This window comes from Lutzomyia longipalpis, chromosome 2 (assembly GCF_024334085.1).
Source record: "Lutzomyia longipalpis isolate SR_M1_2022 chromosome 2, ASM2433408v1".
Taxonomy (NCBI): domain Eukaryota; kingdom Metazoa; phylum Arthropoda; class Insecta; order Diptera; family Psychodidae; genus Lutzomyia; species Lutzomyia longipalpis.
The window spans coordinates 28,843,388-28,864,054 of NC_074708.1; the positions used below are offsets into that span (position 1 = coordinate 28,843,388).

At 33.7% G+C, this 20,667-nt stretch overlaps 3 protein-coding genes across 3 annotated transcripts in view; 2 read left to right on the plus strand and 1 right to left on the minus strand.

Moving 5' to 3' along the window:
* Positions 1 to 20,667, minus strand: part of LOC129791241 (fatty acid synthase-like) — a 1,176,504-nt gene that overhangs the window by 976,939 nt on the left and 178,898 nt on the right. The window lies entirely within an intron of this gene.
* LOC129789960 (pupal cuticle protein) overlaps positions 1 to 20,667 on the plus strand; it is a 1,201,887-nt gene that overhangs the window by 939,627 nt on the left and 241,593 nt on the right. The gene's annotated exons all lie outside the window — the stretch shown is intronic.
* LOC129789864 (WW domain-containing adapter protein with coiled-coil homolog) lies at positions 313 to 18,818 on the plus strand. The gene is made up of 9 exons (XM_055826956.1): positions 313 to 480; positions 686 to 719; positions 3,329 to 3,449; positions 3,585 to 3,731; positions 7,024 to 8,155; positions 8,228 to 8,457; positions 8,528 to 8,688; positions 8,762 to 8,889; positions 17,307 to 18,818. The coding sequence occupies exons 1-9, from the start codon at positions 443 to 445 to the stop codon at positions 17,383 to 17,385; spliced, it is 2,070 nt and encodes a 689-aa protein (XP_055682931.1). The 5' UTR covers positions 313 to 442; the 3' UTR covers positions 17,386 to 18,818.

The window sequence follows — 20,667 nt, forward strand, 5'->3', positions numbered from 1 at the left end:
ACTAATGAAAATTTTGGCGCGCCTTAGAAATTGATTGATGTGAAGTTGACTACATTATACCATGTATTCCCATATTGACCATTGCATGGAAATATATTTACTATTTATTTATTTGCTAAAAACCCAAAAAATCTTAATCAAAATCACCTTTTAAAATAATTTAAGGTTATTTTAAGAAGAATTTGATTTAATAAACACAAAAATTACGCAAAACTGAAAATTAAACCAAAATAAGAATTAATGAAAATTTTGGGACACCCAACTGTGCCGCACCACACCCGAAGAGAGGCGAAGCGCCCACGAAGTAGCAGCAGTTCCGAGAGTGAGAAGCAGAGGGAGCAGAGATCGCTTTCCAAAAAATTTGCCCAATTTGTGTTTTTCTCATGAGATTAATTTAAGGAAAAAAAGGCGTCGAAATACATGTCCCCAGAGTTTTGCATTAATGGTAATGCATGCTAGAAAACTTCAGCGTAGCGATGGGTAATACTTTTATCTATTTATCCTTGTGTATTTATGTGAAATTTCATTGTGAATTCGGCCATGGCATTTTTTCACCTCCACAATTGTTTTACATTTTCCACAAAATATTTCATGAAAATCTGGCGGATTTTCCATTCTGCGGGATTTTCATGCACATCCCCGCAATTTTTGGGCCTTCCTGATGGTTTCTTTTGTATCTTTGCAGGTATTTCGATAAACATCCCCATCATCCCTACCAGGTAAATAAATTCATCATTTTTATGCATTTTATAATTACATAAATATTCATTTGTTGCCCCAATTCTCTTCCCCGGGGAACCTTTTAGGGGTTTACAATGAGTTTTCCGGGGTATGCGGGGGTTTTCACGGGTATTTTCTGAGATTTATTCCGACCTGTCAAACTCGAAGGGAAACTCAATAATTCTCCATGTTTGATACACAAATCCCCCATGAAAATGCATTAATTCCCCCGGAAAACACCCAAAAGGGCCCTTTGGGGGTGCATTGGGGCCACCCGGGGGGTATTTGGGGGAGAAATGGGGCCCTTGGGCGGTTTTCTTGGTAATTAACTGAGTGAGAAAGTTGTTGCAAGCGCCACCACATCAACTTTCTTTCCGGACACGGCAAAATCAAAATAGAGAGTAGAGATGCAAACTATCGGAAAAATTCGCTATCGATACTATCGAATATTTTTGGGAAAGCTATCGATAACTATCGATGACTATCGATAAATTTTTTGTTCGTGGATATGACCGGTTTTTCGCTGTTCAAAAGAAGTGTTGGGGGACATGGGGCAAAAATTTGTTTTTTTGGGAGAAACATTTTCCTGATTTCCCTGAAAATATTTGAGTTTTTCCATGACAACTATCTTATAAGAAATTTTCCAGGCTACAACTTTTTCTCAGACGAAAAATTTATAACTCAACGGGAAAATGCATTTTCAGCTTATTTTCCGAAACCTTGCACTTCTAACTTTTTACCCCAACCATGGGGCAAAATGTTAATTTACGTTTTTTGTCCCTAAATTTTAATTTTATGAATTTATTTCATTTAAACACTATAAAAGCAATTGAGAATAAGATATTTGTGCAACAATTGGAAAATTTTTTTATAATAAAAATACAAAAAAAATAAATTAATTAAAATAAAGATAACTGCCTTAAAAACGATGTCTAACTTTTTGACCCAAGTGGTACTTTTTAATGTCAGTGTTCTACGGGAAAACCCGGAAAATTTAAACTAGGTTCGTGTTCAGCAATTGTTACTCTATCTAAAATGCATTTGGGTCAAAAAAAAAATGCGTAGAAATACGCCGAAATACGATATTGAAATGAAAGGTCAAAGTAACTTTTAAATTCGAAAATATTATTTTTAAATAAATCCCAAAATATTAGATCAATTATTTTAAATCTTTATATGGTTAGTTAGAGTTAAAAAAGGTACTTTTAACTAAATTAGAATAATTACGAATAATATTTACTGAGATATCTATTGGAAATGTTGTGTCTTGTATTTCTAACATTTTGCACCAGTTACCCTATCCCCCGCAAAAAAACCAAACTACTTACCCAAAAAGAAATTATTTTTACCAACATGATAAAGCGCGTAGCACCCTCGCAAAAAACCCAATTACAGAAACAGAATTTTTCATTGCGAAAATAATTGAAATAAACGAAAAACGTTCTTAAAACCCTCGCACTGCCATGAGGGGTAGGTGACCGACCCCAGAGTTCTATCTCGAGCTATTACGCCCTAATTCTTAGACATTTAGAACCGATCTTTTGGAAATAAGTTTCTTGGTTATCTGAGAAGATTGTATCAAAATTTGAGGTCAATCCATCCACCAGAAAAAAAGTTATTAACATAAATGTAAGAAGAGCGAATTCAAAAATTAGTGTAACGGTTGAATTTATTGTTTTTTTCTTCGCTTTGTCACTCTGTGTCTCTTTCTTGATCATTCTAAACTGAAAAGACTCAATGTTCTAAAATAGACAAAAGATAAAAGAGTACCAAGGAGTTTAATGATGCACATTTGACCGAAAGATTTCGGCCTATGAAGTCGGTCACTACGGTCACTACCCCCATGGCAATGGACTTAAGTATTTTGGTCATAGTGTACGGAGAGTTAAAAAAAATAAGATATATTCTGATAAAAATCTTCTCTTTTTTTAAGAATTAAAATGTTGGAAGATTTTGACAGATGAATATTTTGGAATCGTTCTATTTTCGTTCTAGAAAAGAAAAACAAAGAATTTGTTGTCGAGGAAAAGTCGGAAGATCTCTGAAGAGGCCCGGAAAAGTAATTTTCTTTCAAAAATTCAATTAAAGGAATAAAATGTCAAAATCCTATAAGATTTTTTCCAGAATATCAAAAATCTTATAATTGACAAATTTTAATTAAAAGGAAAGAAAAAATTATCAGTATCTACCCTAAAAACGTAGTTTGGTTTTTTGCAAGGGCGCTACGCGCTTGACCATATATTTGAATAAAAGTAGTTAGTAGTCTCTTTATAACAAATATTTAAAAGAAAATAAATCAATTTCATACTACTACGACTTGCTATCCGTACATGTAGAAAAAACCCTTATAAATTAAAATTAAAATTTTGAGTTTGAGTTTTTATAATATTTTTTGTACGAATCTCAAATGAGACAGCGCGTTTCATAATGGAAAGAGAAAATTGTTCCGATAGTCCGATAGTCCTATTTCCCAATCGATAGTTTTCGATAGCCGAAGCTATCGATACTATCGATAAATATCGATGGTTTTTGCATCTCTAATAGAGAGACCACAAAAACCCCCATCCGGAAGGCAAAATTCACGAGTTTTTCTCCATTTCCGTTGCAGAACTCCAAATACAAGAGGGATTATGAACGAGAGGCTAGTAGATCAAGTAGCTATCTGCGGGACAGGGACTCCTCCCCAACGTCTGGTGGTGCCGGAAGTGGGAATAGCTCCCTAAATAATGGTAAATTCACCTCGTTTTTCTCTACATCATCTTCAACACACAAAGAGTTTGCAAAAAAACACAGAAAACAAATGAAAAAAATGTAAATAAATTCACCGTTCTCCATTCTTTGGGTGGATTTTGTTTTCATTGCAGGCAACAACTACAGATTTGCTTCCCCGGAACTGGATTCTCCACCGCGTGAGAATCGCTACCGTGATTCAGACAGATGCACAAGTTTCGTAATGAGAATGCGGGATAAGGAACGTGATCGGGATTCCTACAAAAAGGACAAATACATAGGTAAGGCTAGAGAAGAATTGCCCCATTAATTCCCTCCCTTAATTAGATTTAATTTAGATAGTTTCTTGAAAGATAAAAGAGGTTGTTTTGATTGCGAGATATTGAGAATTCTTGGAAAAAAACTTTAATTAAAAGCAATATTCAGGCAGCTTGTCTTGAATGCCAAATAACACTGCCAAGAAGGGAAATAAGAAAATTAGAACATTTTCCGAGAGAATAATTAACGTAAACTCTCAGTGTATGTAGGTAGGTTAATGACCTCCAAGGTAGAGATTGTTCTTGAATCAAATGAAACCTTAAAAGCGTCAGAATAGGTAAATTACACAGATGGACCCATTTTGAGATTCTAAACCAATCAAATAAGACTTCTGTTTGATACGAAAGATTAATCTCATAGTGATGACAATTTTCTAATTAGAAAACCAATTAGATTTTCAGTGGGTTTGTTGGCCAATATTTGCATGTTTCTTACTTCTTAGAACTTGGAGGTTCTTTCGAAAATCCATCTTGAACTCCAGTTCTGTATTTTCTAGGCATTTTGTGGGCTATTTTGTCATAAAACTGTAGGCATCAAGAAAGAAAATAATCGAGAAAGTGAGACTTCTTTGTCATAGAAATAATTTCCCTAAACTCTAAGAAAACATTACAAATATAGGGTTGAATTCACTGCCAAAGTCGGCATAGTTCGTTTAGTTAAATCTAAATTGTTTAAGACCAAACTTGAGTGCCTTAAGACCAGATTCTTCAGATTTTAAAATTATTTCAGACTAAATCTTGGCTAAATACGTTCTTTAAAACTTTTACTGATTTTGCTGCTTGAATAAAATAAGGATTGCCCGTTTTTGCACATTGAAATACGTAAAAATCATTCAAAAAAGCTTTAAGCTCCAATTCAGTTTGGCCTATTTCTAAAATCTTAAAATATTACCTTAAAAAGAACTTAAGCATTAAATGAAAAACTTAGCCCTAGCTAAAAACAATTAAAGCTTATCCTTAAGAGACTTAAATCATACTTAAACTGAGTTATTAAACTTAGGCCTTAAGCTGTCCCAAAAACTTAGGCCCTTGATTAAGAGGATTTAGCCAAGCTAAAAACTCAAGTGTTGCTTATTACATTCAAGCCAGATTTTTCGTGAATTTCACCCAATATTTACAAGTCTAAAAAATAACAAAAATATAGTTCTAAGACCTAGATAAACATACCCACTTTTGTAGTTCTATGACCCCAAAAGGCGTTCAAAAGCCCGAACACCTACCCCTTCAGCTTAGGCTGTTTTGCGTAAGAGGACTCTCTCTTCTCCCACAATGCACTGTTAGGGGTACCTTGCGAGGATGGAGGCAGACCGCCTCGGTTGGTACAACACTTCGGTAGACTCTTCGAGGAGTCATTAGCTTTAGAGTCGTGCTTGGGTACAGTGCTGGGAGTTGAGAGGGGGCGAGAGTCCTCAGACCCAGAGCCCCCAAGTCGCGATTCTACACTTTAGATGTCCTAAATGCTTTTTTAGTTCTAAGCAAAACTACTGGAATATGTGCGATCTTTTTCGAGTAGAAAGCTCTTGGAAAATCGTTCAAGTCTCTGAGTCCACCTTAAAGAATGGTTTGAAATATTAAAAATAAAATTGGTCATATTTGACGAAAGATAACCAATTTGGTTACACGAAATCACTTAATGAAATGTCTTACTATAAAAATATTTAACTTAAACATTTTCATGAATGTACAAATGTCTTTCTTTGTCTTAAAAGCAAAAATCTTTATCTTCCTGACGTTTTAGCGTTTCAGAGTCTGAAATTTAATAGAAAAGATGAAAGAACTATAATAATTATTTAGAATTGTTGATTCATTTTGCTTTTTATTCCAAAAATTGTGTGGGGGTTTATCTGGACGAAATTATTCGGATCTTTGGAAATATTCGGATAAAATTCAACCATAAAAACACTTTAATTAAACTAAAAAAGTAGTAAATTTTTCAGTCCCAAAACTGTACAGATTAAAGAACAAAACTTAAAAGAAATCATCAAGGGGTGTTTATCTGGACAAAATTATTCGGATCTTCGGAAATATTCGGTTTATTCACAAATCTTCGGATGATTTCCCAAGGAAACTCATATATAGGTCTAAGCCTAATGTTAAATTAAAGCTTAAAAATGATTAAATCAAACCGAAAAGTAGTAAATTCAAGCCAATTTGGTTTTCAGGCCCAAAACAGCTCAGATTGAGAAACAAAATTTATTTTAAAAAAAGTTATAAAAGCTATAAAAAAAGGACTAGATCCAAACTGAAAAGTAGTAAATAAATGCTAAAAAGTAGTAATTTTAACCCAAAAAAGATAAATACAAACAAAAAGTTCTTAAATAAGTTTTTGAATTTTTTTTGGTTTTAAGTTTATCGATTTTTAGCAAAAGATGTTCATGTGAAATCAGATATTCAATATTATATTAAATGAAAATCAATTCTCATAAATCTGATACCATTTTTAAGTCAATATTAGGCTCTTATTTTTCCATAATTTACTACATTTAAAGTCTTGTGTAATTATTAATAAGTAGTTAATTTAAAAAGACACTAGAAAGTCAAAATTGGGCCCCATTTCCCTTTCAAGAATTTGTCAAATAATTTTTCAGATCTTCAGAAATATTCGGATGATTCGCTTAAAAAGCCAAAATATTCGCCAGATAAACACCCCTTGGAAATCATTAAAGTCTAAAAAAAAAGGACTAAATTCATTCTGAAAAGTAGTAATTTATTATTAAAAAGTAGTAAATTCAACTAAAAAAAAAAAGAATAAATTTAAGCCAAAAATTCCTAAATACGTTTTTGGATTACTTCCGGTTTTGCATTTTTCGGTTTTTAGCAAAAGAATGATTCGAATGATTCGTTTAAAAAATCAAAATATTCGCCAGATAAACACTCCTTGCCTAAAGATTCTTAGTAAAGATTTACTTAACGATAGATTCAAATTCAAATTATCAAAATTCTAGATTTATAGGAAAAGAAGTCAATTCTGAGCATTTTCTCTAATTATTAAACATTTTATGGTTCTTTTGTAGACATGCTATTAAAACTTCTTGAGGCGAAATTTAATAAGGCTCTCATTTAATTTTGACTGATCTTCTTATCTAGAATACTTAGCTAGCACCTTTTACGTGATTGTTCAGTATCAAAGCTAAAGTTAAGACTTCAGTTTTGAACTCCATAATGTTCTTCTTAGCTTTAAAAATTGAAATAAGAATTTCATCAAGAAAAACAACAAAAATGCAAAAATTTAAAAACAAAAACAAAAACATTGCAGATTGTTTGCGATCTCCAAAAGATAAGCGGGATCGCCGCGATCGTGATTCAGAGCATCGAACGAATCACGATCGAATTGATCAGACGCGTCGTTCGTCAAAGATGTGCGTGAGTAGCAGTGGGAGCCAGTCGGAGAATCGTGATCGCGAGAGAGATCGCGAAAGGGGTGATCGTGATCGTGAGCGCATGACGCGCGTTGGTGACTGGAGTGAGCACACATCGTCATCGGGAAAGAAGTATTACTACAACTGCAAGACGGAGGTGTCACAGTGGGAGAAGCCCCGGGAGTGGGTGGAACGCGAAAGGGGTGGCTCGGTGAAGGAGCAACATGCACGGGGTAGTGAGTACCGTGACAAGGAGCGAACTGATCGCGATGATCGCTTCTCGCGGTCGTCGTATGGCAAACATTCCAGTTCACGCAGCAGTAGTGGTCGAATGCGCTGGCAGCACGATGCTGCCGATGGGCACAGGCGACGTCACGACGATAGTCAGGACATGGATATAAGTCCTGGGGATTCAACACCCACCAGCGAGGGGAATTATTCACACTCCAGCACACCAACAACGCAACAGTCGCAGCATCATCATCACAATAGCGACGGGAGTGCACCGCCTGGAATGACGGGCAATGCCCTGCCGCGTCTTTCATCCCATCCACCGGTGACACCCACAAATTCCTCCCACATGCAGCAGCAGCATTTTACAATCCCATCGTCAGCCACACTTGCAATGGGCACATCAACGGTCACGAGTTCATCGACAATGGCGGGAATGAAGATGAAGAGTGCCGCAGAGCTTCATCATCTCGGCACAATGCCCGTGTCGTCGCCGTCATCGGTGGTGGCATCAACGGCAGGGATGTGCCTATCGCTGGGCAATACGGTGGCACAATCACAGGCATCATCAACGGGTGATATGGTAATGAACTCCAATACACCGGGACCACCGCCTGTTTCACTGGCAAATCTGCCCAAGATTCTCTCCCAAATTACGGGCAATAAGACGATCGATCAGACGGAACTTAATCCGCAAAAGGCACTGCAGACTATCAATAATGCCCTCATGATGTCTTCACGGCAGCAACAGCATCAACATGTCTCCATTGCTGGGGAGAATAATTCAAATAACATTAGGTGCGTTTTGCTTGATTTTCATTTATTTCTTTAGCAAAAGACATAAAACATAAATTTTCTTTGACTTTTCAGGGAACATGTTTTGAATTCTCCACTTTACAACCTCCCGCACTTGCACACAATGTCCCTTCTCAATCACACAGCAACCGGGAGTGTTTTCGGTAGTGCAATGACCCAGGTTCCTCAGGGTGGAGCTGGAACAGCCGTGAAAATTGATACGAGTGGAAATAGTTTAGTAATCGGCGACGGCCCACCGACGCCAACACAAGAAATGGATGTTCTCAATTCTGACTATAAAAAATGTAAGATTTTTTCTTGATTTTTTCCAGCAGTTTTGATAAATTAAAAGATTTATTTTTTACATTCTAACAGTAGATGGAACATCATCAGCAACATTAAGTAGCCTCCAAGGAGTAACATCGCAAGTATCGAGAACATTGGGACCTAGTTTAACACCGAGTCTCGCAAATTACTCAAGGACAGATCTAATACAACATGTGACAAATTGGCCAGCAGACTTGCTGGAGAAACAGGTGAGTAAAAAGAGTTAATGAAGGAAGAAAATCGTTCAAAACTTTAAATGTTTTTGCCTAAAATCGTAAACAGGGACAAAAGTGTTCGGAAGAAACTCACATTTTGGGGGATCTGCAGTGCACAAAAATATCTGCTGACTTGAAAATTGCCCGAAGTATAGTTAGAATCACAGAAATACAATCAACATTGCATGAACAAAAGTGAGTACCCTTTTACAATTTTACGTTTTTTACATTTTACTGGTTTTAGAGCATTGAATGGGATGAATTCACTGAAATGTGTTAGTTTTATATCTTAACTGATGAGAAAATACGATAATTTTTGAATCTAAGGTGTAGACGAAAGGGTTGGAACTTTCTTCAACTGCAGATGTTCCATTAGGAACGAAGTGTAGCTTGTATCGTGGTTAGAAAGACTTCCTTTAGGGACGATCGAAAAAAAAAAGTATTATAGTTTTTTGTAAATTTCCTACACGCGGTCCATTCAGCAACCAAGAAATCCTTGAAATTTCATGAATTTCTTCTGAAATTTCAAGGATTTCTTGGTCGTTGAATAGGACCGATTATTTAACAAATTGGGTCTTACTTCTGTTAAGAGGTTTCATGGTTTGTTAAAGCTTATTCCTGTCTAACCGATCTGATTGAGTGGAATTTGCATCAGAGCCTTCTATACCTTTAAGTTTCTTCATGTATTTTTTTTTTTAAAAGCTATTGATAATTAATAAAAATCATTCGTTTAAATAAAAATTTTGCAACAAATGGGAAAAATTAAGCCCTAAAATGTCGATTTTGTACAATACAGGTTTTACAAATTTCATTGTTTTGCTCTTTGCAAATTTCAAAGATTTTGATATTGGGCCTTATTCAGCGACCAAGAAACCCTTGAAATTCGTTTGAAATCTTGAAATTTCAGTACAAAATTCAAAGATTTCAAGGGTTTCTTGGTCGCTGAATTAGGCCCATTATTTGTTTTATTTTATTTATTTATGAAGAATACTCTGAGTACACTGAGGACTGTACACTATTGTCGGTACGTACCTTGGGTATAATCCAGATAAAGAAATAAATAAGTAAATGTCTTTATGATACAGTGGGACCTCAGTATAACGACGGCTTGGTTGAACTACTCTCGCGCATTGAAAATAATGAGTGTGAAGAGTACATCCGAGTGGTCGTTGTACTGGGGTCCCACTGTATTTGAATAGCTTTTTCTTTTTTTTGTAATGTACTGAGATTTTAAATTGACTTATGTCTTAGTTCTTTTCAAGTTTGCTATGCTATTCAATTTTATGCTAATAATTGACAAAGGAAGATCATTCACAATATCTGTTCTAGAAGCATCTTGCCCCTCCCCCAAGGGCAAGATATATAATTTATTTAGAGGATATTTCCGTTTTCTTATGAGAACGGGAAGGATTTATTAATGATTGAGAAATAGATTTGTGGGGTTTGCAGCCACTTTACAATTTCGCTTTAGCGCGGATCGAATTTTAAAAACGTCCGATAGCGACCGAGATCTAAAAGGGACTGTGAGAATTATCTTAAAGGAATTAAAAAGTCCCTGTAACTATTGTATAATGTATAAATACTTTGAAGAGTTGATTTAAAAAATGTTTATTGAAAACTACACATGTTCTATTCTTTTCAAAACTTGAAAGGCTGATTTTTTTTAAACATTCGATTAAAAATTTTGCAAATTATGCTAACTTTGGGCCTTATTCAGCGACCAAGAAACCCTTGAAATTCGCTTGAAATCTTGAAATTTCAGTACAAAATTCAAAGATTTCAAGGGTTTCTTGGTCGCTGAATTAGGCCCTTTAGATACAAAAAAACAAGCTCTTACCTTGGTATTTATATGCTTTTTATAATGAGGTTTTCCTCTAAATTGGTTAATCCCCTTCATCTCCTGTCGAACTATCCAGGATATGCGAAGGGATGAGTCTAGACTTCCTGCATTCAAGCAAAAAGTTTCGTCTAGATGTCAGATTGGTCAATTTCTGCGTCAACGTCATGTATTTCTTAATTCTTTCAGCAACATCGTTGCTATTCAGGGTTCTTGAAATTGAATGTTAAAAATCAACCGATTATCTAATTTTAGTCGTCCTTGAATTTTTGGAAAGAGGATAAATTAAGCTTTAGTAGAAAATCCACCCGTGTTGATACATCGGAATATGTATTTGAAAAAACTAAAAAATAATTTTTAAAAAACCAAAAAAAACTTGTGCAATCTTTGCATATCGAGGGCTACATTGTAAAAACGGCTAAGTCGGTTAACTTTGTATGGGATCCGAACCGACTTAGCCGTTTTTACAATGTAGACAAATATTAATTTTTAAGGAAAAAAACCATACTTCTCGTGATGGTTAAAGATCTTTAAAGATAAAGGTTTTAAAGGAAAAACTTTAAACATTAAGGATGAGTTTCTTCACAAACAACCAGCTACAATTGTGCAAAAACCGAGCACAAATAGGAATTTTGATCCTTAAAAAGGATCAACTTCCAACCGAAGGTTACTAGAAGACAATAAAATTTTTATTAATATTCCCATAAGATTTCAACGAGAAAACTAGGTTCTTACTGCGGTTTCTCAATAGCTACTGTGTGGAACTTCTGAGTTGCCTTTCAAGCAAAGCACACGACTTGGTAGTTTCACAAATCTTTGCTAATCATCCGTTGCTCATTAAGGGATTGGACATAAACATGTCCAGAATCCCTGTTTTCTTTTTTTTTTATATACACATATCTGGGTTTTCCTATTTCTTTTTTACTATGTACTCCAATTTGATAACACATGAACAATAAAGATTTTTTTTCATATTATTTAGATTTTTTTTAGGATAAGTATCCTAAATCTTTCTTCTCTGTAGGTCCGTAATTATTAGACTCATACGTAAACATAGTTTGAGATTTTGTCAGCGAGAGTTATTAATTTAAAGATCCTAGCTGCGTAATCCAAGCTGGCATCCTCCACTCGTTCATTACTGAAATAGGTCCCAAGTTCACCTAAAAGAAGATTACTTAAAAAAGATTTTTATATTTTCACTTTCAATGTCAATAGCGTTTTTTATTGAATATATTTTTTTTAAATAATTGAGAAATTCAATCTTTTATAAAATTTCAATGGAGCATTATTCATAATATACGTAATTCACACGAGGAATGCATCGTAAAGTCCCTTAGTTGAGGTGAGTTAGGGGAGATGTTAGAATTGAGACTGGACTTCTTCCCTAACTCATCTCAACTTGGGCAATTTCAGGTTTATTCTTCGTGTGAATTGCGTTAAAACAAAGTTAATGTGATATCTTTCTTCATTTCTTCTTAGATATGAAAATAAATGAAAGCCACTTAGATGAACTATTTGGGCCTACAATTTATTTGGGTTAATTTTCAATGCATTGAATACTATATTAAGAAGGTTTTAATGCTGTTTTTCTGCAGATGAGAAATTTTTACTTTCTGAAGGAACTATGTGACGTCAGTGGATACAAGAGTACCTTTTCGAAATCAAAGACGACAGCAATCATACTACTAACCCATTTACGTTTAGTCTATCCATTCACTGGTGCATTCAAACACGGTCTTTTTAGGCAAGAATAAATAACATTCGTTTTTTTTAATTTATTTGACTATACAGTTCCTGTATGCTGTACATTCGTCACACTGATCTTTCTTGGGACGAAAAATTCCAGATTGAAGTTATCTTTGAACTTGTCTCTTTATTGCCTTTAGACTAGCCTCTTATCCCTTGTGGCGGTATTTAGAACCTTTTCCCTAATTTATTCAAGTACATTTGATGCATGCTTGCAACTGACAGAGATTCCTCAAGATAGCTTTTCTTTGACATCTTACATAATGTGATTCAACTTTTGGAAGATTCACTGCGAATTCCATTTAAAATTCACAGATTGTTATTTTTCGTTTCTTCCCTTTTTACAAAACCGTTTAGATATAATCAAGTCCATTATTTCTGAATATTTTTTTCTTTATACATATTTGAGACTTTTTGAAGTGTTTGAAAAGATTTTTCTCTAAATACTTATCATTTAATTTTTTTTGGAAGATACCAAGAAAAACTAATGTGAACATTTCCGAAGATCTGTTTCATTTTGTTTTGTGTAGATGGGATAATTTGGCGATTTTTGGAAAGTCGGTAATGTGCCTGTAAGCACATGTATGCTAGAGGTTCTAGGGAAAGAACATTTGCTGCCACTAAATGCCTTTCATTCGTCCCCAGAAAAGGTCTAAATATGTTCATTTTATAATTATTTACTTATGCATTTATCAAATTTTTTGTCATTAAAAGGAGAAAGATTTTTGTATTCACTCTTTCAGTATCGAAAGTGGTTTTTAATGAATATTTTTTTAAATAATTGTGAAAATTTACTCGAGGAAATTTTAATTTTTTTTTTTTTTTTTTTTTTATCTCCACTGTTTGCACTTCTGTGTTAAACACATTTGAACTTTTTGTGTCTTTTCCTCTCAAACCACAAATTATAATGATAATTTGGAATTTAAGAGGGGCGCGCCATGTGGGATCCACTGAGCCCACAACACTTTGAGTCATCTATTGTTCACTATAAAGATCACATGGCCACTTCTTCTTAAGTCTTCTTTCACTTTTGTCTCTCTGCAAAATATCTCTCTTCACTGACTGATTTGGGTGCAAGTTTAGTCTTTCTTTGTACTTTTCACTATATGTTCTAATTGCTTCTTTCACTGAGGGCACCTCTAAATCACGTCTCAAAAGTTCATTTGGAACGTAGTAGGGGGCATTCACAATTTGTCTCAGCGTTTTGCTTTAGAACCTCTCGAGGATATCAACACTAGAGGAGCACGCCGATCCCCAGAGCTGGCAGCCATAACTCCATATTGGCACTATCACAGTTTTGTAGAGCAACACTTTATTGTAAGTTGACAATTTTGATTTCCGCCCCATGTACCAATACATGTCTCTCATCCTCAAGCCCAGCTGCTTTCTTTTTGTCCATATGTGTTTGTGCCACGTCAACCTCTTGTCCAGATGGAGGCCAAGATACCTAACCTCATCAGCTTGAGGTATTTGTTTGTTGTTTAAGGTGATTGGTGGGCAGGTTCCTTTCCTTGTCGTAAAAGTTACATGCACTGATTTGGTTTCGTTGGCTCTCACTCTCCACCGCCCCAGCCAGTTTTAATGGGACATTATATATGTACGCAATTCACACGAAGAATGCATAGTAAAATCCCTTAGTTGAGATGAGTTAGGGAAGAAGTTAGAATTAAGATTGGACTTCTTCCCTAACTCATCTCAACTTGGGCAATTTTAGGTGTATTCTTCGTGTGAATTGCGGTTTGTTCTCATTTTTCTTTGATATAAAAATAGATGGAAGCCACTAAGACGAACTATTAGAGTCTGCGACTTTTTAGGATTAATTTTCAATCCATTGAATACTTCATTCAGAAGGTTGTAATGCTGCTTTTCTGCGGATCAGGAATTATTATTTTCTAAAGGAACTATGTGACATAAGTTAATACATTGAGAATTTTTTCATTATCATATACGGCTAATCAGCTAATCGGTGTTTCTTCGATCCCTTTTCTTCCTGAATTTTAACACGGTCCTTTTCGGCAAGAAAAGAAATAGTTATCTAGTTAATAGAAATATGTAGTTAAGTTTTTCTTCCTGTACATTATGTATGTTGTGAATTCATCCCACAAGTCGGTATTTGGTAAATGAAATTCTAAATAGAATTTTCCGTTGAATATATCCCGATATTGCCTTAGTGTAGCACTCTTTTCAACTGCATTTTCACGTTTTCTTCGACTACATTCGGTGCATTCTTACAATTAAGAGATTTTCATCCAAATATTTTTTTAAAGATCTATCATAACGTGGTTCCACTATGGGAAATAACTTAATATGATCAATCAAAGATATTCTAGTTGCTTCATCTTGTTGCTTCATCATCTTGTTGCTTCATCTTGGGGATTAATTTTTCGCCGGTGCTTTCCGTATGAGTCTTCATATACCACAAAATCAATTTCTTTTACCTTGTTTACCAGTTCAATGCTGAAAGTTCATGGTGAATTCCCTTAGGATTTTTAACTACTTCTGAATCTATTTTTTTTTATAATCAAAATCAGAATATCAGAGTCTAACTAGACTGGGTGAAGTCTTTCACTACACGTGTTTTTAACCGTTTTTGTGTCTATTCATTTTTTACAGGAACACAAGAAAAATATATAACTGCAAAGATAAAAATTAAATATAACATGGATGGAACAGTATAAAGCGAAAGAACGGTAAGTAAAACTTACGGGCTGTGATTCTTTCTTTGTCAGTGAAATGTGAAATTGACGGAAAATTGAGGATGGGCAAATTTTGAGGAAGGCTTTCTCGCGCACCGAATCACAGCCAACGCGCAGATAATTTGTAAGAAGCCTTAATCGTGGGCGTTGGCTGTGATTCGGTACGCGAGAAAGCCTTCCTCAAAATTTGCCCATCCTCAATTTTCCGTCAATTTCACATTTCACTGACAAAGAAAGAATCACAGCCCGTAAGTTTTACTTACCGTTCTTTCGCTTTATACTGTTCCATCCATGTTATATTTAATTTTTATCTTTGCAGTTATATATATTTATCTTTGCATTTTTATATGTATATATAATGTATATATCTATGCATTTATATATATTTTACTTTACTTTTATATGTGTATATATAAAACGCCCCGCTTCGCGGGGCGTTGGTCTTATATGCAACTCAAAATATGACATGTAAACTTTAAAACGCGATATCTCAGGAACGGCTACATAGATTTTCTTCATTTTTGGCATGATACAAGATATTATAGCCAACTATAACATATCAAAATTTGAAGCAATTCTATAAAGCGGTGCTCGAGATATTCTTCGAAAACTCATCGAAAATTTTGTTTTCGATTTTAGCGCCACTTGCGGTCATTTTTTGAACTTGCAGTGTTCCGAGCAGTTGTAGGGCTCATTAATATCTTTCATTTGAGCCCGAGTTGATCAAAATCGGTTAAGCCGTTCTCGAGTTATGGCCGATTTTCGATGAAAAATTGTGGCGGCCATATTGGCTAAACGGCTTGGCCGATTTTCGAAAATGAGGTATCGTTGGAAAGGTCTTGATGGCCTCTACAACATATCAAAATTTCAGACCTTTAGCTATAATAGGGCCTGAGATATAGCGAAAACAAAATTTGGGGGTTATCCAAAATGGCGGACGGGGGGGTGGGGGGTTGGATTTGACATCATAATCGTATGTCTTCCACCTGATATATGAACTTTGCCGTTGACCGCAAGTCTCTATCTATCACCGTTCTCTTGTAATTCAGCAAAAGGTTCCGGACGGACGGACGGACACATTTTTGGCGCATACGTTTTTTGGAATGTGGGGACCCTAATTCGTGCTCATCCCAAGTTTGAGCCCGATCTGACGACTTTGCATTTTAGAGTGTACACAGAAGCTGTGCTTCTTTTAAGAAAGAATCACAGCTAACTAACGTGAACATTTGCCTTGTTTTGATGCATTTTTTTGTGTTCAGGGAAATGTGGGATAATTTGGCCACTATTACAAAGTTGGTAATGAACCCATCTTTCCCGACTTAAAGAACTTTTGTAACAGTTACAGTGATTTTCAAAAAAAAAACTGTCTGTTCCACAATCAATTCCTCGTTATCTAAGAGGGCAAATAAATCCTGTGGGGAAGGATCGCTATTTTCCGGCATTAGATTTTTTAGTCCGGGAGTCCCACAGAAGGCAATGTTATGCATTTTCCTTGGAGCTGTTCCATAGCTAGCTTCCTACAATCAAGATAAGCAAATTGCACCTTATTGTACAAGAAAATAAAATTAAAAATGTAAATAACTTCATGCTCCTCGTCATCAGTGTCTGCACTATTTTCTCTGAGTTCCAACTCACTACCTTCATCGCTACTCAATTCAAATCCCTCAAATTCTGACTCTGAATCACTTGAAAGATCATCCATTATGCGTAAAGAAAAATATTCTCTACTATTGATTGAAAAATAAATAAATCAAGGGCTGCATTGTAAAACCGGCTAAGTCGGTTCGGAGCTTACACCGACTTAGCCTGTTTTGCAATGCAGCCCTCAAAATATTGATTCCTACAATGACTACAACAGTTTAAAAGTCAGATTAGAAGACTAAACTGCAAGTCTTGACCATCTTCTTAAGCATTTATTTCACAACGAGCAACAACTAGGGCTCTCTTGTTAAATGACCTTTTTGGGCTTTCCGGTTTTGAAACAAAATCTTGACTTATGCCGTATTAAGGGAGTCAGCTCTTTTACTAGATTTTTAAATATTTGTAACAAATTATAAAGCATTAAGGAAATGTTAGGCTCTGAAAACTTCTCAACAGTTAATATCGGAACTTTCTTAGTTTGGTTTCTTAGTAAAGGCTTCCCAAGTTGGGTAACCTTAGTTGGTATAGCCTTTAGCTTTGAACTTGATAACAACGTCAGGTTCATTGGTAGGAAGTCTTGCCCATCGATATCAAGATAAATTTTCGTCCTCCTCATTCAATGCTCTAAACAATTTTTTTTTAAATTGAAACAAAAATTAACAAACATAAATTTTTTGTTTCTAATTTTCCAGAATAATGTATTTACGACAACAAATTCGACGATTAGAGGAATTAAAATCACAGAATTCATTTATGTCTGACGATCTTTAGCCTCCTTATTAATTTATATTAAAAAAAAAACAAAAATAAGAATAAAAGAAAATTATATTAAAAAAAATGAAGAAACAAAGAAAATACTAATTGTAAGAAAAAAATATTGGATAAAGATCATTTAATAACTTTTAGTAGTGTGACAAAGGCACTTGTCCATTAATACTTCTTCACAATGTTCAAAATGTTTTTGGACAGAGAGCAAGATTGATAAAAAAAAATTTTACAAAGTGAGTGAGTGCGAGAGAGAGAGAAAAAACACTGAAAAGTGACATCTTTCACAACGTAGAATGTCAGGAAAAACATTGCTAATGCAAAAAAAAGAGAGATCAAGTGAGTTAAAAAAGAAACTTAGGTGGGCTGTAGACGTTGAAGTTGGGAGTTATTAATATGATTATATATAAAAAAAATTATATAAAGAAAAAATATAAAAATAAAAAATAGATGATCATAAAGTAAGAATTATATTAATTAAAAAAAAAGGAAAAAAAGTCTACTATTATTAAAAAAAAATGCAATTACAAAAGCACTGAATTTTTTTACAGAGATGACGTGAGAAAGATTAAAAAAAAATGAAGATATCCCGAAATCATACAATATTGAAAAAAATCACTTAAGTGAATGAAAAAAATATTCTATAGGAAAATATTAGTGATTCTTTTTGTGTACGTTTCTTCTTTCTTTTTTATTTATAAAGATTTTTTTTTTTAAAGTAATTTGATTGTGAAAAATATATAATAAACATCATTAAATATTTTTCACAGAGAGATACAAAAAAATTGTTAAAGTGAATAAAAAAAACACATACAAATACACGTAGCGATAACAATAGTGATGGGAAGGATGCATAAATGATTAATCTATTGAGCTCTAGGTGTTCTTTTAACGAAAGAAAAATTAAATCATTTCCCTTTTTAAAAAACAAATTTAAAAATTGTTTTATTGAGAGATCTAATAAGAATATAAAAAAAAGAAACAAAACAATTATAAATAACAATTATAGGGTGAATGAGAGAAATGCTTTTCTCGTATTTTATTCACAAAAAAAGAAGAATAAAAAAAAGGAAACAAAATAAACGAAAATAAAATATAATGGTAAAGGCTGTAGAAAAAAAATTTCAAAATATTTATTTCTTCGTTAGAGAAGTCGAAATTTAAGGGAAAAAAAGAAAATTCAGATTAGTTTTTTTTCTGATGACTAAAAACAAATAATTTTAAATAAAACAAAAAATAACATTTCTAAAAAAGAAAAAAAAAGTGAAAAAATAACCGAGAAAGCACTTCTGATAAAGTATAGAGAATAAAACATAATGTCGGTGGCGTGAAAGATTCTTTTTATATAATTACAAGAAAAAAAATTATAACTATTATTTATTGTGTAATTCTATATAGACAACTTTTTTTTATATATAAATAAATTAGTCATTAAATTATTATTTTTTTTTCTTATTGACGTTCATTTTTAAACTTTTTTTTTTTAATAAACACACAAAAAGTGAAAAGTAATAGAATATTAATACAACAAAAAAAAACTAAAAACAGAAAATAATAACCCTACTGACGAAACAAAAAAATATATAGGAGAAAAAAAAAGAGAAAGAAGAAAAGGCTATTTCAATGAATCAAATAATAGTGAGAAAAATGAAAAAAAATGTACTATCCTCCGTGGGAGGAAGAAAATTAAATAAAAAAAAAGAGAATCAATGGAAATTAATGGTAATAAAAGTATTTAAAAAAATATATAATATAACGTTACACGCGGAAATTGCTATATATATTATTCTTTTGAACAAAAAAAAAAAATCTCAGAATCTTTTTGTTTACTACGCATTCACCCAGTGTTTTTCTGTCTGTAAACTGTCTTTTATTGCTAAAACTTTAAAAATAAAACACTGTTTTCTATAATAGCCAATGTCATGGATATTACATGAATGTAAAAGAAAAAAAATGGCATTAGATGATGAGAATTTCGTGATTTTCTTCTAATTATTTTCCATAAGTGATTCATCCGGGCGAATGAATGTTTAATTTTTTTGTAGGAGTAATGCCGCAGGTACAGCATTTTGACTCTGTGATTTGGGGAGATTCTAAAAGGTCTATCAGTGATAATTGTTGGTGAGAAGACGAATAAGACGGTATATTCTTCCGTTAACTTGAGTCAAGGATCGGTAGATCAATTTAAAAAAGATCCTTTAAAATTTTTGTCAGATTTAAATGCCGCAGTTATTCGCTTCAAAAAGGGATTCAGAAAAAAGAAAAAAAAGAAGTGAAAATCCACCAAAATAGGATAATTTGACAAAGTTCAAAGGAAGACACAATTGATCACACTGAAAACATTGCAAAGAAGCGTGGAAAGCTCTGGCTAATTTTTTTTTAATTTTTGAGGTTAGGTCTTTTCTGATCCTATGAGTCATTAAAGATGTCCTTTTGTGTTCTAAAAAATGTCCAGGGATCATTCAGACATCATTTTGCATCAATAAATAAAAATTAACTAGCTAAAATTCTACAACTTCAATAACGAGTTATGGGTCGAAAACGTCTGTATTGGTCGTTAAGGGTTAAAAATAAACGTCAAAAGTTAGAAGAGAAATGTCAAAAGATTTTTTAATCCATTTTAAACGTCTTTAAAGTTGACAAAAAACTCAAAACACCTCGTTAACAAATTTTTGGCTTTGTTTTTTTTTTTTTGAATTATTGATCCTTGTCTGAAAATCTCAGAAGGGTATACCGTCCTTGTTATCTTCCCTGCAAAATCACGTTAACAGGATATTTTCTTTTAATTCTGGAGTTGATTGTATTAGAAAATCTTTTCTAAGCAGATTGAAAATTCTAAGATTTTATTTATATTCTATGAGAAATATTTTACGATTTTAACAGTTTCTGGGCTTTAAAGCCTTTCCAGGATAAAGTCAATCATAACGCGTCCAGTTATTAGAGTTGGTATACCACAACGCGGATGGGTCAGTCTATGCGTTGTAATTTAATTTCTGAGTTGAGGCAAAACTGATTTTTTTTTGTAAAAATCAGTAATTTGATGCATAAAAATGGTCATATCTCTGGTTCTATAAGACCTACAGAAATTTCTTGACTAGTTTTGGAAAGGTATTAAAATAGGCTATAAATTTACATAAATTTCAATAATTTTCAAGGTCACATCTAGAACAAAAATGGCGGATATTTGTTTGATCAAAACAGTTTTTTGCACTTTTTGTCATCATGGATTGGTTCTAGAGGTTTTTAATGTTCTAGAAAGTTGTAGAATTTTGCAAAACCTTCAATTTG

Coding starts and splice junctions, on each gene's coding strand:
- LOC129789864 (XM_055826956.1), top strand. CDS start 443: ATGGTAATGCATGCTAGAAAACTTCAGCGTAGCGATGG. Junction 3,732..7,023: donor CAAAAAGGACAAATACATAG/GTAAGGCTAGAG, acceptor AAAACATTGCAG/ATTGTTTGCGATCTCCAAAA. Junction 8,689..8,761: donor CAGACTTGCTGGAGAAACAG/GTGAGTAAAAAG, acceptor AATCGTAAACAG/GGACAAAAGTGTTCGGAAGA.